The 27,628-nt window shown below is 38.9% G+C and overlaps 1 protein-coding gene across 3 annotated transcripts in view; it reads right to left on the bottom strand.

The window, feature by feature from the left end:
- prkdc (protein kinase, DNA-activated, catalytic subunit) overlaps nucleotides 1-27,628 on the bottom strand; it is a 35,868-nt gene that overhangs the window by 5,081 nt on the left and 3,159 nt on the right. For 2 of the 3 annotated variants that reach the window (XM_016280014.1, XM_016280015.1), the window contains exons 13-71: nucleotides 27,346-27,514; nucleotides 27,209-27,258; nucleotides 26,986-27,120; nucleotides 23,151-23,300; nucleotides 22,892-22,998; nucleotides 22,627-22,786; nucleotides 22,453-22,539; nucleotides 21,994-22,113; nucleotides 21,689-21,848; nucleotides 21,402-21,508; nucleotides 21,167-21,257; nucleotides 20,861-21,024; nucleotides 20,600-20,752; nucleotides 20,002-20,109; nucleotides 19,654-19,880; nucleotides 19,389-19,483; nucleotides 19,194-19,293; nucleotides 18,926-19,059; nucleotides 17,949-18,179; nucleotides 17,588-17,817; nucleotides 17,221-17,429; nucleotides 16,801-16,933; nucleotides 15,485-15,643; nucleotides 13,859-14,062; nucleotides 13,319-13,507; nucleotides 13,124-13,228; nucleotides 12,756-12,923; nucleotides 12,376-12,503; nucleotides 12,075-12,282; nucleotides 11,481-11,659; nucleotides 10,901-11,069; nucleotides 10,735-10,800; nucleotides 10,597-10,660; nucleotides 10,261-10,409; nucleotides 10,022-10,156; nucleotides 9,819-9,938; nucleotides 9,586-9,729; nucleotides 9,307-9,458; nucleotides 8,964-9,095; nucleotides 8,675-8,786; nucleotides 8,401-8,528; nucleotides 8,172-8,321; nucleotides 7,883-8,056; nucleotides 7,144-7,242; nucleotides 6,771-6,981; nucleotides 4,994-5,186; nucleotides 4,613-4,819; nucleotides 4,375-4,490; nucleotides 4,165-4,296; nucleotides 3,883-4,062; nucleotides 3,322-3,533; nucleotides 3,090-3,228; nucleotides 2,499-2,687; nucleotides 2,142-2,366; nucleotides 1,795-1,903; nucleotides 1,522-1,624; nucleotides 1,193-1,355; nucleotides 890-1,064; nucleotides 565-749 (exon numbers count right to left, since the gene is read on the bottom strand). In XM_016280014.1, coding sequence (XP_016135500.1) covers nucleotides 565-749; nucleotides 890-1,064; nucleotides 1,193-1,355; nucleotides 1,522-1,624; nucleotides 1,795-1,903; nucleotides 2,142-2,366; nucleotides 2,499-2,687; nucleotides 3,090-3,228; nucleotides 3,322-3,533; nucleotides 3,883-4,062; nucleotides 4,165-4,296; nucleotides 4,375-4,490; nucleotides 4,613-4,819; nucleotides 4,994-5,186; nucleotides 6,771-6,981; nucleotides 7,144-7,242; nucleotides 7,883-8,056; nucleotides 8,172-8,321; nucleotides 8,401-8,528; nucleotides 8,675-8,786; nucleotides 8,964-9,095; nucleotides 9,307-9,458; nucleotides 9,586-9,729; nucleotides 9,819-9,938; nucleotides 10,022-10,156; nucleotides 10,261-10,409; nucleotides 10,597-10,660; nucleotides 10,735-10,800; nucleotides 10,901-11,069; nucleotides 11,481-11,659; nucleotides 12,075-12,282; nucleotides 12,376-12,503; nucleotides 12,756-12,923; nucleotides 13,124-13,228; nucleotides 13,319-13,507; nucleotides 13,859-14,062; nucleotides 15,485-15,643; nucleotides 16,801-16,933; nucleotides 17,221-17,429; nucleotides 17,588-17,817; nucleotides 17,949-18,179; nucleotides 18,926-19,059; nucleotides 19,194-19,293; nucleotides 19,389-19,483; nucleotides 19,654-19,880; nucleotides 20,002-20,109; nucleotides 20,600-20,752; nucleotides 20,861-21,024; nucleotides 21,167-21,257; nucleotides 21,402-21,508; nucleotides 21,689-21,848; nucleotides 21,994-22,113; nucleotides 22,453-22,539; nucleotides 22,627-22,786; nucleotides 22,892-22,998; nucleotides 23,151-23,300; nucleotides 26,986-27,120; nucleotides 27,209-27,258; nucleotides 27,346-27,514 — 8,793 coding nt within the window. Of the gene's footprint in view, nucleotides 1-564; nucleotides 750-889; nucleotides 1,065-1,192; nucleotides 1,356-1,521; nucleotides 1,625-1,794; nucleotides 1,904-2,141; nucleotides 2,367-2,498; nucleotides 2,688-3,089; nucleotides 3,229-3,321; nucleotides 3,534-3,882; nucleotides 4,063-4,164; nucleotides 4,297-4,374; nucleotides 4,491-4,612; nucleotides 4,820-4,993; nucleotides 5,187-6,770; nucleotides 6,982-7,143; nucleotides 7,243-7,882; nucleotides 8,057-8,171; nucleotides 8,322-8,400; nucleotides 8,529-8,674; nucleotides 8,787-8,963; nucleotides 9,096-9,306; nucleotides 9,459-9,585; nucleotides 9,730-9,818; nucleotides 9,939-10,021; nucleotides 10,157-10,260; nucleotides 10,410-10,596; nucleotides 10,661-10,734; nucleotides 10,801-10,900; nucleotides 11,070-11,480; nucleotides 11,660-12,074; nucleotides 12,283-12,375; nucleotides 12,504-12,755; nucleotides 12,924-13,123; nucleotides 13,229-13,318; nucleotides 13,508-13,858; nucleotides 14,063-15,484; nucleotides 15,644-16,800; nucleotides 16,934-17,220; nucleotides 17,430-17,587; nucleotides 17,818-17,948; nucleotides 18,180-18,925; nucleotides 19,060-19,193; nucleotides 19,294-19,388; nucleotides 19,484-19,653; nucleotides 19,881-20,001; nucleotides 20,110-20,599; nucleotides 20,753-20,860; nucleotides 21,025-21,166; nucleotides 21,258-21,401; nucleotides 21,509-21,688; nucleotides 21,849-21,993; nucleotides 22,114-22,278; nucleotides 22,366-22,452; nucleotides 22,540-22,626; nucleotides 22,787-22,891; nucleotides 22,999-23,150; nucleotides 23,301-26,985; nucleotides 27,121-27,208; nucleotides 27,259-27,345; nucleotides 27,515-27,628 lie in introns of all 3 variants that reach the window. The other variant, XM_016280013.1, reaches the window with a different exon arrangement.

Raw genomic sequence — 27,628 nt, forward strand, 5'->3', positions numbered from 1 at the left:
AAACTGGAGTAAATTAAATAAATGACATAATGGTTTGGTTTCACAGTCAGGGCTTAGACTAAATCAGGATTAGGCCATAGTTCAATTAGGACATTTAAGTAATTTTTATAAATGGGCCTTACAAAAAAACATTACTGGTGTCCCTCGAGACAAGACAAAGGCATTGATATATTTTAAGACCAATCAGTGCAAGTTTTTTTCTGCTGAAACAGCTCAGACTTACATTTTAGTCTGGGACTAGGCTTAAACCTTGTCTGTGAAACCGGGGGAATATATATTAAAAAAGAAAAGTTATTTTAAATAGTAATGATATTATTTCGACTTCTTTCGCCAAAACCCCCCCAAAAAAGATCAACCCCAAACTTTTGAACAGTAGTGTACAACATGGTGCCATTTCTGGCTTTTTTCATATTGAGGACATTAAAAATATGCAGCTTCAATGCAAAGCTAAACATCTCTGTATCAGCTTATTTGAAACATGACCAATTCTACAATAGCAATTACCTAATCTGTGGTTTCAATAAAAAATATATCCCAAAAAGCTACACCTAAATAACTCATTACCTGGGTGGTGGATGAGGCCCCTGACAGTTGGAGAATCTTCTGTAATTTATCTTCCCCGAGAGTCTCCACAGCAAAAGGACTGCGATCCGCAGCTCTGGCCATGAGGTCATAGGTGGTGCCCAGAAGGATCTTCTGGTCACAAAGCATTCGAGCAGATGAGCCTTCATTCTGTCTCCCAGCGTCAACTGTAAAATAAAGTAATGCATCAACCATGAAAATCGCTCAATAGACTGGTAACCTAAACTTGTTTTCAGCAAAAATTCTAAACTTGAAAAGTAAGCCTGGTTCAGGTGTTGAAAAGATGACAAGAGGGGATCATTCATACTCAGAAGTGGAACAGTCTTGAGCAAAACATTAATCTTTTCAGCAGATCCAAGGCCAGCGCTTCTTCTGTGAGTGAAACGGCTGAAGCTGTGGACCCAGCGGACCAACCATGCATCATCCGTCTTTGCATCACGGTGAAGTTCCTTCAACAGCTTGGATGCCACCGGAAAATTATTCTGTCAATTTTAACACATTACATTCAGCTTGTTCCTAATTCTTCTGTTTCTGTGGTTTAAACACAAAAAATATGATCTTAAGTGATGGTGACTAGGCACCAACACTGATATTTGTAAAGCCTGAGCACCTGTTTCCATGCACTGTCTGCCATTTGTAGTTTCATGTTGAACTTGCAGCTCTTCACCAGCGCTCCGAGTTCCTCTCCACTCGCCTGCTCTGCACCATCCACCTCCATGCTGTTTTCAGGGGTGGAAGTCAGCCTCTCCAGAATCTTATCCAGGAAGAAACAACTAAAAAAAAAACAACAAAAAAAAAATTTTGAAAGCAAAAATGGGACATTTTCTCCACAATTAAGCTTTATAGCATTACAGACATTTCAAGGTGAACCATTTCTTCACTATAACAGCAAAAAGAAATCTGTATTGCCAGTAAGGTGTTGTAAACGACCAGACTCACCGAGATGTGATGATGTCATCCCAAACATTCATGGGGTCCAGTTTAGCATCCGGATAGCGGCTGGTCCACCGTCTGATCATGAACTTCAGAGAATTCACCGAGACTAAGAACAGATACAGTTGCACTTTAAGGTGATGCTGTTACCATGTAATTACACAAATAAGTACCAAGCAATATTAATTAACTACATGTACTTACTATAGGTAGGTATACTTAGGGCTAGTTGTAAATTTGCATAATTGACTATTTTTGCGTAATTGCATAATTACTCACCCTCTCCTGAGATATAATTCAGGAAGTCTTGGATCTCTGTCAGAGCTTGGACAGACTGTAGTACTGTCAGACGGCTGCGGTTCAGCAGTGGGTCGATACTTGAATAGTTCTACATAAAACCAAATTATGTAATGAAAAAAATCAGGTATTTGCATTTCTGACAATATTTGTTGAAGGAAAATGGAGAAGCCCTCCATTCCTCCAGGTCAGATCTCAAACTATTCAATGATGAATAGACACAAATAGAAGTCTGTTTGTGCCTGTCTGCATGCCTATGTAAAACCCCATCTAAAAATACATACTTTCTGTGACAACTAATTGATTTGTTGTTTTTTTTCAAAACTGACCTGCATGAAGACTTGCATGCAGCTGTTGGCATAGTATTTAGCCCTGTCATAGTCCTCTTGCAGAATGTACAGTAGACTCAGCTCCTGACTGTAATGGGTCTCCATGATGACCTTGTGCTCTTCTTTCTTCATAGCAGCATCAACGAAGCTGAGCAGATCCTGAGATCTCTCCCCCAGCTGCAACTGCTTCAACATACTACGCATCATGTACTGCAGGTATGTTTCCTATTAGAGACAAAAACATAAGAAATTACTGTAGGATAAGATATTATTTGATCATGGGTGTGATTCCAGATGATCTGATGATTCATGGCAAAATTGCCAAAACTCAAACTGCTCAAAATTACTTAAAAGTACCACATAAAATGGCTCCTTCCACATATTTTCTAGCTTGACAGGGGAGTTGTCGTCAATGTTGACCGTGGCACAATACTGCAGAGATTTCCACTCTGTCAGGTGATTATAGGCCTCCAGCGCAGCAGTTTCCCAGAAATCTTTCTCGGTGTTTGTGGGCTCTCCATCATTCCAGTCTTCTTTGTTCAGTGCCTGAATCAAAACAGCACATTACAATTAGGTCAGCTATAAAAGTCAGCTATACAGCCCAGTGTAAACGCCCAAGTTAATTTAAAAAAAAATATATTTGTATTTACAGAAATTCATATACATGTTCCGATATGCAGAAATAAAAAAACAACTAGCACTGCATAAATATCGAATATTCATAAATTAGAATTCTCTAATAGTTGTGTTTCAAAATAGCAATATTGACGGTAACCACATGGTATTTATCCAGTATTGCAGTGGTTGTCACCTGTCATAAAAGGGAAAAAGGAAGACACTGACAGAGTGTGTAGCTACTACTGCTGCACAAAATCATTTCAGAGGAAATGACGGTACTCGTTTATGTTCCCATATTGTGTTTGTGACCAAGAAAACACACATCAGTACCTCATTGTAGAGCTTCACAGCTTCAGCATAATCACTCTTTGCCTCTGCTTGCAAGGCTGTGAATGTTACTGACTTTGTGCCAATCTTGCCACTAAAGATTCCTCTGACCACATCATAATCTCCCAAAGACCTGTAAAGTCTACAGAGGAATATAAATCAGTAAAGAACTGTTGAGGCTGTGGCATGAAAAACAGTGAGCACTTCAGACATTTCTGAATGAGTTTGATCTTACTTGGCAAGGTGGATCCATCTTTCTGTGTCAGGTGGCAGCTCTCGTTTGCCCCGTGCTCGTTTTGAAGGAGGTTCGTCTGACGTTCCAGTGCCATGAAGCAAACTCTCCTCCAGTAACAGTATGCCCATTGGCTGCTGCAGACTGGCGAGACAGCTGGCACTGACGAGAGCTGGCTCAACACCAAGAAGAGCCTTATGATGATAACTCATGTCCTGTAATATATAAAATGTACTTGCATCAGGGCTAGTAATACAATGGACAAGCTTAATAATAATCCAATTTAAAGACTTTCAGAGTTCACATTTCTGAATAAGACTAAGCAAACAATAACTGTTTAACCCAGTGGTCTCAAACTCAATTCCTGGAGGGCCACAACTCTGCAGAGTTTAGCTCCAAATCACACCTGCTTAGAAGTTTCTAGTAATCCTGAAGACCTTGATTAGCTGGATCAGGTGTGTTTGATTAGGGTTGGAGCTAAACTTTGCAGAGCTGTGGCCCTCCAGGAATTGTCTATTGCCTCATTAGTTTATAAACACACGTATCACTGCACTGTGTACACACCTGCACACAAGAAATGAATGGAGGGAAGTAGACAGTGCTCAGGTTGAGGAAGGTGTTCAGGGCCTGCACTAAATCCTTATGAATGGAAGTTGTTTCTTTACTAGACTTGGATCCCTCCATTTCAACCAGCACTCCAGCAAACAGTGAGCTGAACAGCTGCTTAGCCAATGTGGCATCCCTCTGTAAAACAAATTGAAACAAGAACTGACGGTTATACATTTGTCTATATTTAGGAAATTACTTTCAAACATGTTGTTAAAACAATCCTGAATCACAGTGAACCTGTGCCAGAGCCTGTAGCGGGGCGATGAGGCTGCTGTACTGAATCTGAATATCAGGAAGATCTCCAACTCTATAGCTGCGGTACAGCATGACCTGAGCATCCTGACGGATCTTCAAATCTGCTCTTCTTTCCTGCAGAACACAGACAAGAATGTTATGAAAAACATCATAAATGATAATGCAAATGCCTATCTATGAAAGAAGACCTACTCTTTTAGTTCTTTGGGACTGAATTTCTTTCTTGGCGAATCTGATGCTCTCCTTCTCTTTATCCTTTATAAATCTCCTCCTGAGCCTCAGAATGTCTGCACGACGCTCCCGCTCGGCTGTGTGAAAACCAACCAACAGAGTTTCACTGTGGAAGTGCTTGATGCTAATCAAGTCCAACCTTTAATGGAGAATTGTTAGGAATCAATTTTAAATCCAATATATTTTTTAGGTGTCTCACCTGCACTCCGACTGTCTGCTTCGTCACTGGCAGCGGTCAGGCGTTTAGAGCCAAACCCTGCACCCACGGCTCTCCAGGCAGCTTGGGGCCGTTCTGATCTCTTTTTCTCAAATACCAGGAGTGATGATAAAGTATCAGATGAAAGCGAATAATCAGCCAGTGTGTCCACATTACTCCCGGTTAACCAGTTATATGCTGAACGGCGTCCTGAAAAACAGATGGTTATTATTACACCGAAAGATACCTGAAGTGTCATTAGTCAACCTACAATAAATTTCTCCTCACATTTTTCAGACAAATCTGAGCCTGCTGTTACAAAATCAACTGAAAAATAATAAATGAGTGAAAGAACTGAAGTTCATTTTATATTTCATGAGGTACCTGCACCAGGAGCCAGAGTCTGTGAGAATTCCAGGGACGTCTGTGTGGCCCTGATCTGACCTCTCACTGTGGCTGCCTGGCTTCCTGCGGCCTCTAAACCCTGAGTGCCAGAACCCTGGGTGGCTTGGGTCTCCATAAACATCGGGGTTAGGACCGTACTCCGCAAACGCCAGTTAGAGTCAATGGCGTAGTCCTGGAATACATGAATAGAACAGAAGGCATCCAAATTAAGGTCTTGAAAAACAACTTAGATTTAAATTAATCAAATACTAGGTATGATTTAAAGACCAGGGAAAATAAACAGCATGTAGATCCCATCCATCATTCCATGGGCTCACGCCCGTTGGTGTCCAATGCCCGTCTGACGCTCCATTTCCACTGTGCACGGTCCTGTGCCATCCTGCTAAGAGAGTGGATGTCCCTCTGACACCATTCTTTGATGTCATCCAACCCCCCCCTACTCAGCCTTCCTCTCCGTGTCCGTCCATCCATGATCCCAAACACCACACACTTCACCAGTCGCTTGTCCTCAATCCTGTAGATATGTCCAAACAGGCTGAGCTTCCTCTCCATGATGAGTTGTACGATGTTCCTCGTGTTTCCAACTCGTCTTTGCACCTCCACGTTTGTGATTTTCTGATGCCAGTGAATGTGCAAGATTCTCCTGTAGCACTTCATTTCAAACGCCCGCAGTAAATCTTTGTCTTTCTTCCTCAATGTCCATGTCTCACAAGCATACAGCAACACACTCATCACACATGTCCTGATTATGCTGATTTTGGTCTCTGTTCTGATATGCTTGCTGTTCCATATTGTCTTGAACCCTGCCATTACTCCTGTTGCCCTTGCTATTCTCCTTTTGATCTCTTTGTTGCAATCGTTGTCCCAGGTCAGTAGACTACCCAGGTACACAAACTCTGTGACATTTTCAATACTTCTGCCCCTAATCTCCAGTTCCTCTTCTATGTCCTCCTGTCCAAACACCATTGTCATTTCAATGTTGATCTTTAATCCTGCGGCCTCTCCTGCTTCATTCATCCGATCCAGATTTCCTTGTAATTCAACTCTATCCTCCTCCAGTAGATCAATGTCATCTGCAAATTTGAGGTTGTTGATCTTGTACCCATTGACTGATATTCCTGTGTCATTGTCTTTTACCGAGTCTATTACTCTCTCGAGGTACGAGATGAATATAATTGGCGATATCGGATCCCCTTGTCTTGTTCCGCCTTTCGGAAATCAATGAAACAGTTGATGATGTGTCATCCTTTACGTTTCGCCTTCTCTGCCATAAGCTTTTGAATCAGGATTTGATGTGTCGTGCATCTGTCTTTCCTAAATCCGGCCTGCTCCTCTGACAGATGTGGTTCCATCTGCGCTTTCAATCTCTCCAGTAACACCATCATCAATACCTTACCCATGTGACTTAACAGAGCAATTGTCCTGTAGTTGCTGCATTCTGCCAAGTCTCCTTTCTTTGGTATTATAACGATGACTGACTTTGCCCATTCCTCTGGTACTCTCCCATATCTGATTACAGATTGTGTGCATCTCTTCTGTAACTTTTTCTCCTCCAGCTTGTATAATTTCTCCGGTTATGTCATTGATTCCTGGGCTCTTACCTTTCTTTAACCTTTTCACCGCTTCTGCCACTTCCTCATATAGAATGTAGTGCATTTCATCTTCATTGGGCGGTGGTGAGATTTGGTCTAGTTCAGTTATGATGATGTAGATAGAGGATTTTTTTTTCAATGCTGTAATAAACAACAGTTCTTACCTGAAACTTGCACTCAGAGAGTGGAAACTCAAACATGTTGCGTGTGTAGTCAGGGCTGCGACTGGTCATCTCGAGAAGCAGGTCAGTGGCCAGACTGAGGAACTGCTCTTCAATGCGGGACGAATACAGTGACTTCAGCACCACAAGCATGCGCTCCAGTGTGTCTGGAGGTAAACGGCTCTCATGACTCCAGAAATTACGCACATAAAGCCTAAAGAGAAATCCCATAGGAGTGTGAGAAAATACTTTAGGTTCATGTTTTGTGATTAATTTGTGAGAAGCTTCAAATTCACAAATGCTAATGCTTTTATTTAAAATGATGAAATATCAAAGTGAAATTAAAATGTTCATATCAGGTAATTAGTCAGCTTACTGTAAGCCGTAGTTTTCATCTGTCAGCCCCTGGAGGAGAGTTTCTCGAGCTGCACTGAGCACTTCAACAGAGGTGCTGTCTTCCATGCTCTCAGTGTCACTGCAAACACATCATGATTACATGTACACTACTGTTCAGATGTTTGCGGTCACTCTCAGTAAGATAAAAAAAACAAAAAAACAAAACAAGATTTATTCAGCACAGATGCATTTATACATTTATTGATCTTTTACGTGGTTACAAAATTAATTATGGTTTCCGCAAAATTATTAACCAGCACAACTGTTTTCAACACTGATAATAAAAACAAATGTTTGTTGAGCACCAAATCAGCATGTCAGAATGATTTCTGAAGGATCATGTGACACTGAAGACTGGAGTAATGACTGCTAACAATTCAGCCTTGCCATCACAGGAATAAATTACATAATAACTGTAATAATATTTCACAAATTATTGTTTTTATTGTATTTGTATTCAAATACATGCAAGCTAGGTAACATAAATCTTACCGACCCGAAACATGTGAATGGTAGTGTACATTTAATGTGCGATGAAATATTAAAATGTAAAGCATTCAAACTGTAAACGTCAAACAACCTGGGAGACGGAGAACAGCACAAAATCAGTAGAAACACATTAGACAGAGGAAATGAACAGCAAAAGTCATTTGTGTGATATGAATGATAAAAAGGAGTAAAACAGGACTGGATAAGAAGAGGTTTGTAGAGTCAGTTACCTGTAGTTGTCCTGGATCCACATCAGGATGTCATACATTCTCTCTCTGCAGACAGGAGAAGGGTGAGACACAAATGCTGTGACGGCTCCCAAAATCTCCTTCAGCTCTTGGGGTTTCAGACATGCCAGGATCTTATGTATGATATCCAGACAAACCCGCTGCCTGCCTTCATCTCTGAAAGACACAGCATGTGATGTGAAGAGGGTTTATCTCTAATATTTTACAATCACAGGCATAAAACCTGAAATAACACAAGGAAATGAAATGAACCCCTGCAGTATTAACAGACTTGTGGCTCATGATCTGTGAGAGGCCTTTGGTCTTCAGGTGCAGGTAGATTTCAGGGATGACATCAGCACGACTCAGCACACATTCAAGGCAGTGTGTCTTCAAAATGCCATGCAGCTTTGGCAGCAAGTAAAAAACAGGATTTACAAATCTGAGGAATATAAAGACAAACATTATTTACAGAAATAACATCAAGCCTTTACTACATACGATGGAAATTTTCATCTCACCGATCCATTAAGGGTGGGAAGTGTTTGGACACTTTGCTCAGGCAAACAATAAATTTGTCATCCACCTCCTTCTTTCTCAAATCCATGAGCTTCGTAATAGTAATATTAAATAAGGGCCCTTCATTTTGCTACAACAAAGAAAAACAATAGTTGGTTACTGGATACTTTCTAAAGACAACCTTTACGTTTACAAAAATATGTATATTGCAATGTAAAACAAAATCTCAGATGAAAAATGTGATACAATTTGGCAGGAACAAACAGCCACACTTACACTTTCTCTCTCAGTCATGTAGTTTAGGATTAAACCAATGATCTCAGCAGCTGCTGCGTAAACCTCTTTATATCTGATGAATGACAAGTTGTTGGCCAGTGACTGAAAGTATCTGTAACATAGGAATTGTAAGAGGACAACACTGGTTTTAAATTCATATTTATAATTACAGAAAAAAATGGAACATTTGTATGATAAATTCAATACTAATGCAAACACAGACACACACACACACACATTCTCCAACATGCATAAATACACACACACACACATACAGCAAAATGTTTACCTGTCATGCTCAATGCCACATGCAGCATCATAAGGAGGAAGATTATTGGCTATTACAATGCCTAAAAGCTGTAGTCCAACAGAGTTATCCTTGCTGTTGGGATCAGTTCCAGCAAACCGTTCATATATCAAACTATGGGAGAAAACGAGAAAAAATCTCTGAGATTTTGCATCCATTCCATTCCTTTATGCATAGTTATTTTGGCATGCATGGTCATCATGGAATCACAAACATCTAATCCTAGAATTTCAGCAACTGAAATATTCACATTCTGAAATATTTTCACTTAATTTACAAACTAATAAATAATAAATAAAGTACTTTGATCGATTTGTTTTCTTACTCGTAAGGTATTGTGAGGCTGTCCTTCCAGCATTCCACAACTGTGCGGATGACCTCCAGGTTGTGGCGGAAAACAGGCCGTTTGGAGTTGAAGCAGTTCTTAACCAGAAACCCAAGGAGCCTATTGGCCAAAACCTCATCTCTTGTGCTACCCTAAACAGTAAGAAAGATAAGGGAATAAAGAGACAATATGTTAAAATGTATGCAATGCATATAAAATTTTTGCAAATAATGTACCCTGAGAATTAATACATGAGTGAAAATACCATCGTATACACACCTTTGGTGTGGCCACACTTGCCCATGAGAGGACAGTCACCACAATGTCCACTACCATAAAGTGAATGCCCTCTCCTCCATTGCTACTGGAAACCACCAGCTGCACCAGTGGGCCCAGCCAATGCTTCGCATATGGATGAAATATCTGGACATAACGATGTCAAATAAAAACACCACATACACAACATATCAATAAATCCAGAGAGAGGCAAAGATAAACTTCTGAAGCAGTACCTCTTCAGCATTGATGATAAGTTTGGCTATGAAGAGTCTAATGTTCAGCGGGGTGGACGGATTGTCCAGCTTCCCCTGCAGGAACTTCATCCAGGGAGGAAGATCACTAGGTGTCACTCCCTAAAACAAAACATATTCAGAAGTGTTCTGACTTGAAATTCCGGCAAAACTGTTTATGCCTTTGAGGTCATGTTGAGACTGACCTCGGTTTTAGGGGTGATGTTGTTCCTTTGCATGTGGCGCAGCAGTGCCGTCATATTGGCCATACATTCATGCTGATTCAGCTCATCCATCTCAAGCTCTACAGTCTCATCCTGAGACACAACCTCCTTACGCTCCTAACAACTCAGACAGTTATTCATTAAAATTGTAGATGACTTTCTAAAACTTATAACATCTGCTTTACAAAAGAAAAAAAAAACGAATCTCTCCTGAGACGTACCTGAGTCCTGCTGGAGCTGCTCCCGCCTGAAGGATTCTGGGAGTTGTAGGAGAAGCTCTGAACTCCAGTGGAAAAGTCAAACTGACTCATCTCCTCACTGAGACTGCTGTCTGCCATGTAGGACTGAGAGGAGAGGTATACAGGTGCATCTGAAAAAGAACGAGGACTTATAAGAGAGCAGATAGCATCTATATAAGTACCTTGTGAATTTATGCTTAAAGCAGTCTGCCCGGAAATATACATGATAACAAATGGCATTTTCATAAATATTCATGGCTGACATTTATCTTTCTAAACATGTATTCAACCAGCTTGTAGATACCTCAGACAACTCACCTCCATTTTCTCCACTCACTTCTTTCCTGATCATGACATATTTCTTTTTCCTCTCAATAGGGACCTGAAAATGCAAGTAAACACGATACAATACAACACAAAACAAATAAAAATATAACATTTAAAAGCTTCACTTACATCAATCTCTATAGGAAAGTTGTACACCCTTTGTGTATCAATGAGGTTGTCAAATATGAATTGATTCTGGGGTAAAAACAAACAACAATATTAACTTATAAATATAGAAAAAAGTTCAACTTCAATCAGAGAGAAGGATACACTTGAAGTGGGCACAGTAACAGACCTTGTCAGGTTTCTCAGTGAAGAGGAAGCCCTGGTAGAATTTGGTCTCATTGAAGCTGCAGCTGATCAGGGCGATGGCACAGTTATAAGCAGCACAGTGATACTGTCTCCTCAGCTCCAGTAGAACCGTCTCTCCTGTCATGTTCTCAGTGAAGGCCTCAAAACACGATCTGACATGTATTGTGTTGATTAGGTTCAGATTTTAAAAATTACATCTACTTCATGATTATGGCATTTGCAGCAGTTAGCTCCAGAATTCCTGAGACTTGCTTGTATTTCTTATAAACATATTTAAAGGAATAGCTCACTCAAATAAAAAATACTTTTTTACTTGTGTAGAATACAAAAAAAGAGTTACTTCACAGAATAAGTTTTAATTGTGGGTGAATTATTCCTTCACAGTCACCATGAAGAAAGGAAATAATGTCCTGTCTGACTTGAAAGGACTTTCCAAACAACAATAAATATATAACTTTAATAACATAAAAGGGGCACAAGAGAGTTATCGTCACTGAATCACCTGACCATATAAAGTTTAATATCTGCTCTTAAAGGTAAAAATTCATATTTCAAATACATACTTGAGGAGGTTCTTGGAAAGCTCATTGCCTTCTGCACTGCCTGTGCTACAGAAGGCCTGGTTGATAGCTGAGTTTTTAGAATAGACCTCCTCTTTAGGCAGACGAGAGTATAACACCTCCAGCAGCTTACAACAGCCGATCTTCATCATGATCTGACTCTCAAACACTGACTCAACAGACTGGAGGATAGATGACAGGAAAACACACAATAGCAGAATGTTTGAATGAAAGCGCAAAAACATGTTTTTAGATTTGAAAGGATCTACCTGAATCGTATATTGAGTTTACTTTAATAACCCAATGTAACTTACCTTGGTGAAGCGTGCCTGTAGAGTAGTCATAATATCAGCAATATTAGTAATGAAGAACAGAGAGAGTGCTTGAGGGCTGCAGTGAGAGGCCATTGGTAGCAGGACTCTGTCTATAAGACCCATAAGCATGGAGTTTGAAGGCACATCTTTGGCTTGAGATAGATGACAGGAAAACACACAATAGCATAATGTTTGAATGAAAGCGCAAAAACATGTTTTTAGATTTGAAAGGATCTACCTGAATCGTATATTGAGTTTACTTTAATAACCCAATGTAACTCACCTTGGTGAAGCGTGCCTGTAGAGTAGTCATAATATCAGCAATATTAGTAATGAAGAACAGAGAGAGTGCTTGAGGGCTGCAGTGAGAGGCCATTGGTAGCAGGACTCTGTCTATAAGACCCATAAGCATGGAGTTTGAAGGCACATCTTTGGCTTGAAATGACTGGTATACAGAGCTGAGGAGAAGAACCTGTCTTTCCAACTGGGACCTGACAAAAATAAATAATATGCAACATGCATATTAGAAATACATCTAAGCAACTGTAAATACAGATACAAAGATTAAATCTTTTTGAACTTACTGGCGAGCAATATTTTGAAAGCAGGTCTGAAAGAGCTCCTCCATGATATGTTTTTTGTCCCGGCACAGAACTCTAGCCATGAGCTTCAATAACACGGGACTCTGAGACAGCTGCAGGGCCTCTAAAAACTGAGGTTATCAAAATGAACGACCAATTATTATCTTTTTACAAAAAAAAAAAGAGCATGAATAACGTTGTCTTATTGAATAACTAAGTCATTGTTGTTAATTTACTGATTTCAAGACATAATGAAATTGTGTAAGAAAAAAGAAAAAGTAAATCATGGTATCTGTAGAATTGACAGTATATGAACTTGTGAGTATAGTCATTAAGCTGAATAAACATTTGTATCTGCTATCTAGTTTAAGCATATATCTCACTTTGCGAATGCAGTCCATGTAGTTGTTACACTGAAGTGATCCACGAGGGAATTCATCCGACTGCATAGGAAAATGTGCAGCCACCAGAGTCTCCAGAGCCCTCCTGAGCTCCTCCAGGGGCATGCTGGGTAATGTAGTGAAGAAGGGCAGCATGATCAGAGCCTGGCTCTAATTACAGAGAATGAAGAGAAGAGAGTGAAATCAGAGAAAATGAAGAAATATATACTCCATACATAAACCAAAACATGCAATAAAATTCACTTTTTGTGTCAATATCATTTTGTCACTACAAGAATGAGTATAATGTATAACCGATACAGATTTCGGTGCATATTTGCAAAATACAGAGTGAAGCTGGAAAAGATTACCTTGAGATTTAATGGCATAGATATATCTGTAAGAAGGGCAGTGAAAGTGGTGAACACAGCATTGAATGCTTTGTGATCTGTATTGGAGCATACAGAGGAATCGATCTGTAGAAAAAAATGTAATTAAAATATCATGCATGTACCCACTTTGGTTCTTTAAAATGCACAGAAAATAAAGTATAATTGATGTGGTACCTGGAGCACTTTGGCAAGCAATGAAAGGACTGAAGTTTTGCTCTCTGGTGAGGCTGCAGGACCCTCCCACCACGGCCTGAGCAAATCCCAGCCCTTGAGCACCTGTTCAGCCAATAGTGAGCCTTGGGACTTTCTGACTGAACGCTCACGGAAACTATGGTCCAGCATGCCGTTCAGCAGAACACTAACCTAAAGAGACAGTCGAACAACTTTTCAGATCTCAGTGCTTATGCAGAAAATGGTCATGCCGTTCTTAATAGCACTTTATTTGTAGTATATGTCTAACCAATCAAACAGATGGAGAGCATGTTAGAAAACCAAGATAGACCGTTGCAGTCATTATAAGTGAACAACAACTAGAATCATTTGATTATTCTAATTTTATCCTGCTGGTGTATTTCTTCACCAGGACTGCAGTTCCTGTCAGCACCACAAGTCTAAGCAGCAGATCATAGGGTCATTGGTGCCAGTGGTTTCTTCAATCTACAAAGGCTTCCAATGCTTTTAGGAAACATAGTCCTGTCTAGTTTGATGGCTCACCATGCTAGGGTTCTGGTTGGCTGAAGCCAGCAGCAGCGGCACTGTGTGCTCCACTCTGCGGAGTAACTCAGTATTGAGAGAAGTCTGGAAGAGGCTGTAGAAGTACTCTCCATGAGAGAAGCTGAGGAAGTGAGGATTCAGACTGCCAGAGAGAGGGACGGAGAGCGTAATGGTGTTCAGCAAAAGGCCAACAGTCTGTTCACTCTGAATTGGTGAGGGAAATAAAGACAGGTTTCAAGAGTTGATTAATTTAACAGATGCATACAAAAACATGAAGAGCCAAAGATCTTCAAAGACTCAGGGTGGGTTACACCAATAAGGATTAAGCTTAAATCTAGATTAAATTATGGTTTATCTAATAATTCTTTTGCACCCAACTTTAAACCTGGTTTAAAAATAAGCAGGTTTACATTTAAACCATCATTTTGATCCTGAATTTATTTTATATTTAAAATAGATTAACTTGAATCCTGTTGCTCCATAACTTTAAACTCAGATTTAAATCTCAATTAGGGATTAACTTTAAATTTATAGGTGAGGAGGTTTAAAGAAAATAAAGTGCACCTACATTATGTGGCTGATTGAACAAAGAGAGAAACAGCGGGTGTGTCATCAGGTCTCAGAGAGGTATTTATTATAAATAAAAATAAAAATTAAAGCGCTCTGAGCCAGCAGATTTTGAGGGTCGTTGCAGCCCGTAGTAAGCTTGCGTCTGCTATCGAGTCCGGTATGTGAATCCATCACTTATCTCGGTGCATCTCGCCTTATGACAAAGAAAAGAAGACAGAATCGCGGCCGCGCCTCTCGTTTCTCACGCCCACTCCTCCAAGTATAGGTCTCTGCAGGAAAATAATGGGAGTTACCAGATCGGGGCGTTTTTAGACCATGTTTCCTGATTGGCTGACGTCAGTGACAGTAGGTTAAGGGAAGGGGGATCATTTTGATTGCATGATTGAGAAACACCCTGCAGTTTGAAAACACCCACAAATTCAGAAACGCCCACTTTTGATCTGCAGAGACCTCAATCTCCGCTCCACGCGTGCTGCTGAACGGCGATCAAATGGACGGGGCGCAGCTATCACGAGCGGAGGTAGTAACTCCGCGAATCATGCCAGTTATTTTCTTTATCTCGGTTGTTTTGTCATAAGCTATACTCCATTAATTGATACTATAAATATATTTCCAAGGCCAAGATTATGAAATCCGTATGCACAGCCTCAAAGTTTTCATTGCTTGCTTGATCAGCCGTTTGATCAACGGTCTCTCTACGTACGTTAGCGGTTTATAAAGACGGTGGACCTTTTACAAGTTTATTTCCTTTATCGACAAAAGCAACTTATGTCAGAGACAGAGGATAAGGAATATTAGCACTGTTGCGGTTTAATTACATGACGAATCCATCATGGCGGAGAAAATTATTCGTAGATGGAGGTTTTAATTGCAGGTTAGAATTCGAATCCCCTATTTGTTAATCTAAGTTTAAAATTAAGTAGTGCAACACAACTCGATTTAAAATAAAACCCAGATCAACAAATCCTTGATTAGCTCTAAACTTTGCTTAATTTAATCCTTGTTGGTGCAACCCACCCTTAGTCCCTTATTTTAACTGCAATTCAAACAACATGCCTGATCACCCAAACAGAATGCCAACTGCACAAGCCTGTCTGCCAACTTCCTGCTGCCAACATCCATGGAGGGCAGAGACTTTCTGTCACTTCCAGGAGCAATGCTTTTATACACACTAGTGAGAAGTTTGGAGCCCAGAGAGCAACCATAACCAGCATCCTACAGAGAAACGGTAAACATCACAACCTAAATGTCATTGCAATCATTGTATAGACAGAATGAACAGAATTACAGTGACTAGGGCTATGCGATATTGAAGACAAATGCCATATGCGATACCTTGTTAAAAAATGCGATATTCGATATGCGATACGATATTGCTTAAAGTGTGTAAAATCAATTTAAATGATATTTTAAAATATTTAAAAATGAAAAAAAAAAAATTATTGGAAAATAAAGATCACTATAACTTCTGAAAGTGACCAGTAGTGTTTTAGCATTACTTAAAAAGTAATGTCACAAATCAGAAAATGTAATTTAACATCACTGTGAACATACAAACAAAAAAATTAATGACACTATTTTTATATCATTGTAACTTTGCTTTCCACACACTTTAAGTACTTCTTCATATACCACAGCAAAAACTATAGTCTGAGAAAGTTCAAACATGATTAAAGTGAACAGTCAGTAAAAAAAGAAAGAAAAAGAAAAAAAGAAACACAATTTACAAGCATAGATAAAATAAACAGTAGTATTCAGGTACAGAAATCTAATAATTAAGTGTAAAATAACACTGCATAGTGTTCACTGTATGAATTAAATTTAGATTCATCTTTGTTATAGCCGTTTTGTTAACATTAGTGACATTCAGCAGCACGTATTTATAGGCTGCTGACCCTTTAAATCTGACTTCATGGATCCAGTATAATGATACAAATCCGATTACTTTCTCAGCTGTTTACATTCATTTAAAACATAACCGACTGCATTTACGAGAATGATCGTCGAGATGGGTACTATTGACATGATTCTGTGTGTATGTGTTTGTTCAAACATGAGGAGGAGATGCGAAAGATGAATCAACTCGGTCTGAAACGCATCTCTCTGGGTGCGCGCGCTTCAGGTGTGAGTCAGACAGCAAGACGAGACGGCAAAGAGTTGTTTTCTGCAACTTATTGCACTTAACTCTTTTTTAACATCAAGCAATTCTCTGCTATATGCGTTGAACTAAAACTTTGACATTTTGATTTAAGTAGCCTATTATTAAAATGATAATGATATCGCACGCCATTGCAATATGCATATTGCGATATTTCGATAATTTCGATATATCGTGCAGCCCTAACAGTGACATTAATTTATTCAGTGTGTACCTGACTGTGTAGAACTGAGTTGAGAAGCCCAGACTGGTGAAGCTGCTTACAGGCTAAGAGTAACAGATGCATGCTAGCATGACTGTCCCTGTTATCCCCCTCATACAGATCAATAGCACACAACTTCTCCACACTGTCCGAAAAAAGACAGAAAACACACACATAAATGAAGAAGTGCATATATAAACCATACACTCAATAAATCTGTTCATTTAAAAATGTCATCAATAATATTTCAATTGTAATCCCAATTTATAGCAAATGTACATGTGGAGACAATAGGGAAAAAAAAGAAGGGGAAATGGAATTGGGGGAATAAACAAACTAGATTCGAGCTTCTAAGCACGTTTCAGAGTAGGTGAAATGACCACAAAACCACACAACACAATTTAATGAAACTTACTAAAAAAATGAACAGACCTCTGTACAGTTATTCTCTTCCTAATGCCACTCTCCAGCTGTGTCCTGTAAGGCGTTGATGCCAAAGCTTTAAGCAAAGGAGCGCACACCTCTGGCAGCTGAGTCATCACCTCCAGATCTGCCATGTTAAACCCAATGGAAGAGGGCTCACACACCGTCAGCGCCACCAGTGTAAAGAAAGAAGAGTTGAAAACATCTTGCTCCATTATCTAAAGAGAAAGTGAAAAAGTGTCAAGAAGCATGATGTAATATTCTGATTGCGTCACTGGATGTTTCGAAGGTAGACTTTTACAACAAAAGTAAATAAGGCAAGTCATTATCTTTTGTTTTTCAATTTTTTATGTTGCCTTTAAAATATAAATCATACCTTCCAGAGGTCCTGTGGACATTTCTGCAGTACCATGGTGGAGAACTCCAGAATTCTGACAATGATGGAGCATTTGTTGTAGTTGTACTGCTCTGTCTCACGAGGGCTGAAGTGTGATTGACCGGCATTACCCATTTTGAAGCAAGCCCTGGCAGCCTGAACTTCCTGCATGGACAGCTCCGTAAGGAAGAAACGGAGCGCTGGCAAAAAGCTGGACTTCTCACTAGTGCCTGGTTGAGGAGAGGAATGGGAGACAGACAGTATTAGCCTTAATTTAACAGTTACAGATCATTTCAGGGATATAGATTTTTTTTAGCAATATATCTTAAGTTTAGGCATATCTTGATGTGGATTCACCCACCCAGGATCCTCTGGGGTTGCATACAGCGCAGGTTTGTGAAGGTGTTATAGCAGTCAAGAGCAGCCAGCAGCAGATCCATCCATTGTAAGGTGCCTCTGATGCTAAAGGGGGCTTCAACCTCTCTCAAAGTAGGCTGGGAGTGTAAACCGCCTCCCTCTAAACACGAAATGAGAAATCCTGGACCACGGTGCTTCACCTGTTCATCCAGCCATGCTGCAGGAGATGCATTACCTGACAAAAAAAGAAAATAAAAAAAATGAAAGAAACACCACGTATGCATATATAAATAAAGCTGCAAGTCACAAAGAAAATGTTTTGTTTTTCCTAATAATCTTAATGGTAATTGTGATATTCAATTCTGATGCAATCCTAGTGTTAGAGGTGCAAAGTGACCTAAATCACATCCATGCAAAAATGCAAAGAAAATTCTACTGATTTTTTTTTATCAACAAGCTTTTCTAGAAAACCTGTAATGATTTACAATTGAAATTAAAGTAAATAATTCAGAACATATTTCCAGAAATTCTGAGATTGGCCAAAAAAAAAAAGTATCTTCCAGAATGTTACCAGTGAATTTTTTTTTACGGTTGTTCATTTTAAGCTCTATTGAAAAATTTGGCATGTCATTTCATGCCAGTTCTCTTACATTTCTTTATGTAGTTATGTTATGTTCAAATTCTGAAGAAGGACAATGAATAGTCTCCAAAGAGGGGAGTCCCTGATTGGCAATAAAACCACTGTATTTCCTTCATTATAAATTTCCTGGCAGTACCTGGCAACAGAGGCACAAACTCATAGAAGAGCGCCATGCTTTTGTGTCGGCATTCAGTCTGCGGTCTTCCACACTGTGTCAGCAGCCACATGACTACATCTGACAAGCACACTGACTGATCTGGAGGGAAACCTCTGAAAAGTAGAAAGAGGGGAGTCCCTGATTGGCCACTGTATTTCCTTCATTATAAATTTCCTGGCAGTACCTGGCAACAGAGGCACAAACTCATAGAAGAGCGCCATGCTTTTGTGTCGGCATTCAGTCTGCGGTCTTCCACACTGTGTCAGCAGCCACATGACTACATCTGACAAGCACACTGACTGATCTGGAGGGAAACCTCTGAAAAGTAGAAAATACAGGTCTGTCAGCTAGCGAGTGACACAAAATGTTTCCGCATTAACCTTACTCACATTACTCATTTGATTATTAAATTAAGTTTGTAAGGATACTATCAAAACCAAATGTACGTGTACCTAGGTATACGTCTCTTTGAATTCTTATTGAGCGAGTCTGCCTTGTGTTTAATGATTCTCTTCAGATGATCCAGGGAGCTACAACACTGCTGGACAGTTCCTGTGTAGACAATAACAATATGAAAGCCAAGATAAAAGTCATGACCACCAAACAAGATGTTTTGATAATGAAAATAGTTCAGTTTAGTTTCTTACCCAGGGATTTTTCATCAAAGTGGGCCAGAGCTAAACTCTCAATAAACACCACCAGCACCTCAAAGACAAACTGCTCCACCAAAGAACTCTCTTCTCTGAGAAACAAAACCATATTTGGATAAACACAAATGTGCTTTTGCACATTTTAGTGAACATTTGCATTCACTACAGACAGATTTCTTACATTACTCAAGATGGCATAGACCATATTGCTGAAATGTTGACAGGCTACAGTATATTTAGCCCATCTAATGCGACCACTGACCTGAATTGCCTGTACATGCTGTTAAAGGCGAGCGCAGCTCCAAGCCTCTTGAAGACATTGGGGTGCAAGGCCAGGCTGTAGATACGTTTGAAGAGAGATTTTATGTTGACTGGGCTCTTTTCCTGCTGTTTGGGGGTTGTCTGTTTAATGGACCATTTAACAAATTCCTGGATACAGGTGCCACTGAAGTCTCTGAGGGTGCTGTCTAACGGATCCACAATGCCATCCTGTGCATCACAAGCATACACGATTACAGCGAATGTTTAAACACAAATTTAGAGGTGTAATTACAGACATCTGGCTCAATTTAAAATAAAATAAAGTTTTTCTACTAGGGGGTTTACTCACCAAAAGGGCCTCCAGCACTGCCACTGTGTCTTGGCTCTCAAACTTTCTGTTGTTGGTGAACCAGTGGATAAGCTGCATTACCAGAGGTTCAAAGAGCTGCCTTGTCACCTGAAGAAGTACTAAAGTTTCAATGTTTGGCACATAATTGTAACAGAGACTGGTGAAAGAGGACAAAATGTACATATTAAACCATGAACTTCAAGTGGTTTTCAACCCAGGGATCTCAGCAAACCACAAAATGAGTTGAATTTACTTAAAGTAAATCACTCATTCATTCGTTAAAAATAATGGTAGGTTTTTAACAACTAAATAACTTGATGTAAATAACTAGTGTAAACAGAAATGAATCACTTTTTGCTCCATCAACAACTGCTGTTTATATTGAAGAACAATTACTGAAACATCCTAGATACTGTTGTTAATTAAAACATTTGAAAATAAGCAGGTGTGTCATCATTACAGGAGAATAACAGAGGAAATATCTTGGCCTACATGGGCAACCTTGGATGCAAAAAGGTTGAGAACCACTGCTTTACAGTGTCTGATAAAGGACAAAAACTGTTCATCAAATTTAAAGAGCATATATAAGGTAAAAGACCTGGTCGACGTCACAGGCCAAGCGTAGAAGAACAGGAAAGACTTTTCTGTGTAGATTGTACATGGGAGGAGCAGACTTGTCGTCTTCTGTCATCTGGGCTCCTTTTCCCACAATGTATATGACCAGACTATGCAGAAGTTCACACGCTGCCACCTACACACCAAACAGAATTATCAATTTTAGCCTGAATTTATTGGGTTAATAAATAAAACGTTAATGAACCTTATCAACCTAGATAAGATGACTGAGGACTGTGATTACTTTAGTCTGTCTGTCACTGGAGGACAGTGCAAGCTCCGTGACCCGTGGCAGGAAGGAGTCCAGGTAGATCACGGGCTTCATGTCTTTAAAAGGCACGGCAAAACTCAGCCTCTTCTCACAGTCCCATGCTACAAAACGCTTCATCATGTCCTCCGCAGAAACAGCTTGGGTCGGATAAGAAAAAAACGTAAAAAGAGCTCGTTTTTAAGCAAGATAAAGCAAAAATGAGCAAACAAAGTTTACAAGTACTGGCTGTTTAAGAAAGCCAATGATTAATTTATTTAAAAGCAGCAGAAACAAAACAACCTGTCACAAGGCTCCTATTGAGCTGTCCTCCCAAGTGTCCAAGCAGACGTACCACCCTGCGTCTCACAGCAGCAATCGGAGACTCATCTCCCTAACGAAGACCACAGGAACATCAGAATGCTGCATTCAATGTGCTCAATTAACCATCGCTTGCATGCAATTATATATTATTTCAGAGTTACATCTCTGAATCAATTAGATTAACAAAACATGGCAAATAAATCAATCTTATTACCACAGAAAAGTGTTTCGATTTCTTCAGAAGCCTCATCATGACTTTTCCATAACTTTTTGAACTTCCCGTGGATACAAATGTCACTTCCATATTGCCATCATCTTTTTCTAATGGGATGATTAAAAACAAATAAATAAAAAATGACTCTGAAACAGCTACTAGAGGAATTCCATAATAATCACTGACCCATAGATATATTCAAAAGTAAATTTACAATAGTAAACAGTGAACATATCTTTGACAGTACAGTATTTAGGAAATATATGATGAGATTATGAATAACTGACCTGAGTTAGTGGTTGTTTTGAGATAGCCATCTAAATGTGGCAGTATGTCTGCGTAGTGTGGCTGCATGATGGCAGCAGGAATAAGAGAAGACCAGGACTCCAGAGCATCCAGTGCTGCTGTGGCTAAAGGAGCATGACTCAAACCTAGCCGCAGAGCAGCCTGCAACCAAAACAAAGAAAATGGATGATGATATTCCATAACCACCATAATATCATGTTTCAGTTTGTTTCTGAATGACTTCAGAATGTGATACCTAGTTGCTGTTAATTAAAAAATATCACAAAATTGGCTTTCATTTTCTAACCTGCAGAGCTGGGATATATGCCTTGATATCCAGAGCCACCATGTCAGGATGAAGAGAGAGGATGAACATCAGACAGGCAGCCAGGAGCTCATCTTTATATTGTTTCATACGCACACAAACCTGAGGAAATGACAAAAACTTTTCATCATCGCATTCATCATATACAACCATATGAACAAAACTTTCTTTTAGAAAAAAAAATCCTTTAAGAACGAAACAAAGCTCACTGCAATGTTCAAGCATCCAACACAGAAATAAAAGTGGCAAAAAGAGTTAAAAATGCACCTCCTTTCCAAACTTTGCAAGCAGCGAAAAACAGGCATTCTCCATGGTTGAGCCACCGCCAACACTTTTTGACTCTTGTTTTAGGTCCTATAAATAAGAGGTAAAACAAAGCTCACTGCAATGTTCAAGCATCCAACACAGAAATAAAAGTGGCAAAAAGAGTTAAAAATGCACCTCCTTTCCAAACTTTGCAAGCAGCGAAAAACAGGCATTCTCCATGGTTGAGCCACTGCCAACACTTTTTGACTCTTGTTTTAGGTCCTATAAATAAGAGGTGGCTTATGACTGGCTTTGTCAAAGTTTATCAAGACATTAAATTGAGATATTAATATGTTAGAATGTGTATACCTGAAAATAGTGGATTTTCTTGGCAATTCCCATAGAAAGGGAGAGGAGCTTATAAAAGCCGCTGACCAGAGGGAAACGTATCGATTGCAGAATAAGCTCGTGACACAGGGGGTGCATCCACTGGGCAAAATACTCAGGATTTCTTGAAGGCAATAATTCACTATAAAAAGGATAACAATAGTCTTATGTATGCAAAAAGAGCGCAAATAATAGTGTGGTTTTGTTTGATTTCTGACTGTTCCAGTGAAAAAGAGAGTTATGACACCTGCAAAAGTCAACCAAGTTGATAAAGGCAATGAAGTCTTTGGGTTTGTTGGGCATAAGGTTTGCTGTGGGGTCAGATGAGGGCATAAATCCAGAACTTGCATCACTCTGTGCCAAAGAAAAAGTAGAAATATTTCACTCAACTGGCCAAATTACTCAAAACTTATTAAAAATAAATATATATATTTTTAATTGATGCTCCGTTTCTTTAACCATCCACATTTTTACTATTCATTCAAGGTGCAGCACTGCAACAGTACCTCCTCAGCTGCATTGACTTTCTGCACTGAAAGATCAAGTTTCTCCACAATCTTCATGACTGACTGCACCAGTGCATCATATAAATGTCGGTTTATGTCTCTTAGGTTGTAGTTCTTGGCAGCTGGAGCTCCATCCATGAATCCTGTGTCCTAAAAACACAGCAAATTAAATTAACAAAGACATTAGATTAAACTTTCAAAACAAAATAACCAGAATACACATAAAACAACTTTTATGATTAAAGGGTCACATTCTAACCAAATAACATATTTGTAAAGCAGTAACAAAAACTATTACCTTTACTAACACCACATTAAAAAAAAATAATTATAGGGTCATTCCGTGTCAACTCAAACAGAGGTCCCCGGCTCAAATTTTTGATTTTGCTAATATTTTTTCTGAAGAAAGAAAAACATGTTTAGTGATGAAAGCCAAAATAGTAAATGTCATGGATGAATATTTACTGAGTAATCCGCTTTTTTGTAGAAGGGGGTCAAAATAGCAATTTTCACCTGAGATTCAGTGTCAAATTACAGAGGGGTAAAATGACTTCAGAAAGATGGCAGCATAATAATGTTACTTTTACCCAGAGATTAGTAGGTCTGTTAGTAAAATCTGTTGACTTAAGCAATCTTTGTTGCATTATGTGCCAGTGGTGTGACCATTCAAAAATGAGGAAAGAGCACTTTTTAAAAAATTTTCTCCAAAGTTTGCAAGCCTGTAACTCAAAAAGTATTAAAGATATTTTAATGCCCTTTTAGATTTTGGGTCTTAAACTTTTCTTTTGACGTCTTCATTTTTAAGGCCCTATACTGTTCAGTTCCAGAGATAATGGAATTTCAATATGGCTCCAGAAGTAAATTGTACACATTTTCAGTGGTCAAAAACCAAATGTGGGTCAATTTGCAAAAATATGATACTTATTTTCTTTTAAAGAGGAATGTCTGAAAAACAAATAATGTTGAAACTAGAAATGTATCTTGTTTCCTTCTGTCATAACAACTGCATTGAACATAACTGTCGGCGTGCCATAAATATTCTTTTTCCAAAGTTTGCGTGCCTATAACTCAAGAAGTATTAAAGATATCACAATATGATTTTAGATTCTAGTCCTTGATAAACTTTTCTTTTGGAATCTTCATTTTCAAAGCCTTACATTATTCAGTCCCAAAGACTGCGGGGTCTCAATGAGGCACCAGATAGTTGAATATTACCCATTTTCAGCGCTCGAAAACCAAATGGTGGTCACTTTGTATACAGCTGATACTTATTTAATTTAAAGAACATTGTCTGAAGAATAAATAATGTTGAAATTATAATTGTATCTTGTTTCCCTCTATCAAAAGAATATGTACAAAACATACCTGTCGAAGTGCTAAAAATGCACTGAAATGGACGAGCTGAGGCACATTACCTTTCTTTCAGTCTATTCATAAGATTCTATATTTGAATCAGTTTCAGGGATATTTTGAAGAAGGGATTTTGTTCATTTTAACAGCTTATGAAGCTACTGAGAGTTCAGATATGCAGTATTGTAACATGTTTGAAACATAGGGAAAAGTGGGTGCTTCTGCCACACATTGCATTCACATCAATAAACCAAGAATTTGCCTCATCTGGATTAATTATTAGAATTTCTTTTTCTTTTTTATAGTTATATAATGTGAAGCTTCACCAGATTAAGTAGTATCTACTGCTAAAGGGCATATTTGGCAGAATCACTGATAGTACCTCAAACATTTAAGATCTCTCACACTTGGAATAATTAACACTAGGTAATTCTAAACCCCAGAAAAACGGGATCCTGAGTAATCATATTTAACATTTCACATTGTTCATATTTTACCTAGAGTTAACAATTAATCCTGGTCATTCATAATCTGACAAATTCTTCAGATATTCTGCTTTAAATACAACTAGATGAAAAAGTTTGTCAAAACAAACTTTAGGTTGGCTTGAGAAAGCCTAGACTGAAAGTTTAAAGCAGCTGTAAAAGCTTAAAGTTTGAACATTTAGATAGATGAGAAAATTAGCATGATTTGCATGTTGATCATGAAGCTAACATGTTGCTAATCATGTTTCTAGCATATTCACCAATCATGCCGGCGTGAGACCGACAATAGTTCACGATCCACGTCAGGCACAGGCACTTGCACACAAAGTCTGGCGCAGGAGGGGAGTGAATGGCACCAGGAGAGGGGCTCTGCGCACAGCGCACATAAATGTTTTGTAACTGACAGAGGTGTTCGTTACCCTTTTGCATTTTCAGACTGTTCAGACTGCATGTCTTGTCTGGTAATCCCAGGAAAGTACCCAGACACGTAACTGTACATTTAAATGCTGACAAATAAACACTATCGTTTAGGCAGTTAGGCTAATCTCTTAAACGACATCGTAATGGTATTCTTGATAATCAATATCTTACCTTCATAGCCATGAACACATTTTTAAAATCTTATAAAATTTTAAAGCCTTTATTATTTCTCAACTCTGTGCAGTAAAATTAACTTTATTAAAGGTTCACTTTTAATTCATGAAGACCACATGAAGATATGTGCCAAAATCATGACTCTTGGCGAAAAATAAAAACTTTTAAAGATGAAAATTAAATTACCATTATAACCAGGAGATGGCAGCACAGGATCACTCAATGGCTGCAGCTGCAAATTTCAACTCCCTAGTTTTTTTTCACATCTTTTGATTTTTTTATAAAATAAATATTATAACAAATGTAGTACCTTATCGCACCTAAGTATAAAGTATAGCAAGTGCAGGAAGTAACAAAGTCACTTGTCATTTAAAGAAATAAATAAATAAGGCCAGACAACAACCTATAATGCTGAATTATTTAAATACCTATATAGTCAAATATAACAACATTATTTTGAAATGTTTAGATTTAATTTAATAACTACATCGTAGTTATATCCGACAAAGACTTGTTGCTGCTGTAGTTTTGTTAGTCTGAATTTAATCTGAATTACTGAATAGCTCTATTTTTATATCGGCTCGTCAGATGATTCATTCCGTTGCCACTGTCAATCATAGCAATGACTCGTGGCATAATTTAACGGATTATTCACGTTTGTCATTCCTGAAACGGTATACGTGGATGTTTGGTCCTCTTAGACAAACAAAACTTTTCTCAAAATTGTGAATGGATTATGAAGAGAAACCGAGCAAAGGTCGCTCCCCTTATGGCACAGAACAGTTGACCGGAAATGACTGAGCTGGCTTATCTAAAACCAGGAAGTAATCGTGCATATGGTCAATTTAACTATTTACCCCAGGAGCCATATTGAGATCCCAATATCTCTGGAACCAAACCATATAGGGCCTTAATTAAGATGCCATAAAGAAAAGTTTGTTAAGACCCAAAATCTTAAAAAGGCATTAAGATAATCTTTAATATTTCTTGAGTCACAGGCTTGCAAACTTTGGAGAAAAAACTTGAAAAGTGCTCTTTCCCATTTTTGAACGGTCACCACTGGCACATAATGCAACAAAGATTGCTAAAGTCAACATATTTTACTAATAAACCTACTAATCTTTGGGTAAAATTAACATTACGATGCTGCCATCTTTCTGAAGTCATTTTACCCCCCTGTAATTTGGCTGTGAATCTCAGGTGAAAATTGCCATTTTGACCCCCCTCTACAAAAAAGCACATTGCTCAGTAAATATTCATCCATGACATTTAATATTTTGGCTTACATCACTATACATGCTTATATTTCTTTAGAAAAAAATATTAGCAAAATCAAAAATTTGAGCTGGGGAAGTTTCTGAAATTTGGTTAATTCGACACGGAATGACCCAATAATAATTTCTTACTTTAAGGTTTTCACAGTCCAGAAGCCCCTTAAAGAGGTCCAAGTAGTCCTTTGATGAAGGAACTTTCCATTTCCCAGAGCGCACCAAGGTGGAGTCTTCCTCAGTTTGAGAAGCACCTGAAGGAATGTTCTGCTCCTAATGGGCAGATGAATATTATGATTTCATGATAATCACAATATGAACAGAAAAGAAAAAGATCAACAATTTCAGCAAAAACACTTACGTCTGACTGAGGAACTGGCTTCGAGCACACTCTGATCAGGCCTTGGTGAACTGTTGTTGAAGAAATGAAGAGTGTGAACACTAGTAAATCTAACCATGAATCAGACCAGCCAAAGCAAACCTCCATTTCATCCTTACCCACAGAACTAGTGAAACTCCAGAGGACTGGACCTCGAACTGCCATGGCAACAAACACCTTGATGATGGAGCGGCAGGTAGCATACTGCATTCTCTGGCTGTACTGAGGGAAGCTGTCCATCTGAACCACAAGGAGGCGCTCTAGCACAGGAGTGTACACTTCAGGGATCTGCATCCAGTTACAGAAATTACATTAGAATCTGTCAGGTGAAAACAGGTGAACTACAGAGAGAAGAAAGGCAACAGCAACAAATACTGAAAAACTTCCTATATTCATTTGACT

The sequence above is a fragment of the Sinocyclocheilus grahami genome, unplaced genomic scaffold (assembly GCF_001515645.1).
Source record: "Sinocyclocheilus grahami isolate Dianchi unplaced genomic scaffold, SAMN03320097.WGS_v1.1 scaffold136.1, whole genome shotgun sequence".
In the NCBI taxonomy this organism is placed as follows: domain Eukaryota; kingdom Metazoa; phylum Chordata; class Actinopteri; order Cypriniformes; family Cyprinidae; genus Sinocyclocheilus; species Sinocyclocheilus grahami.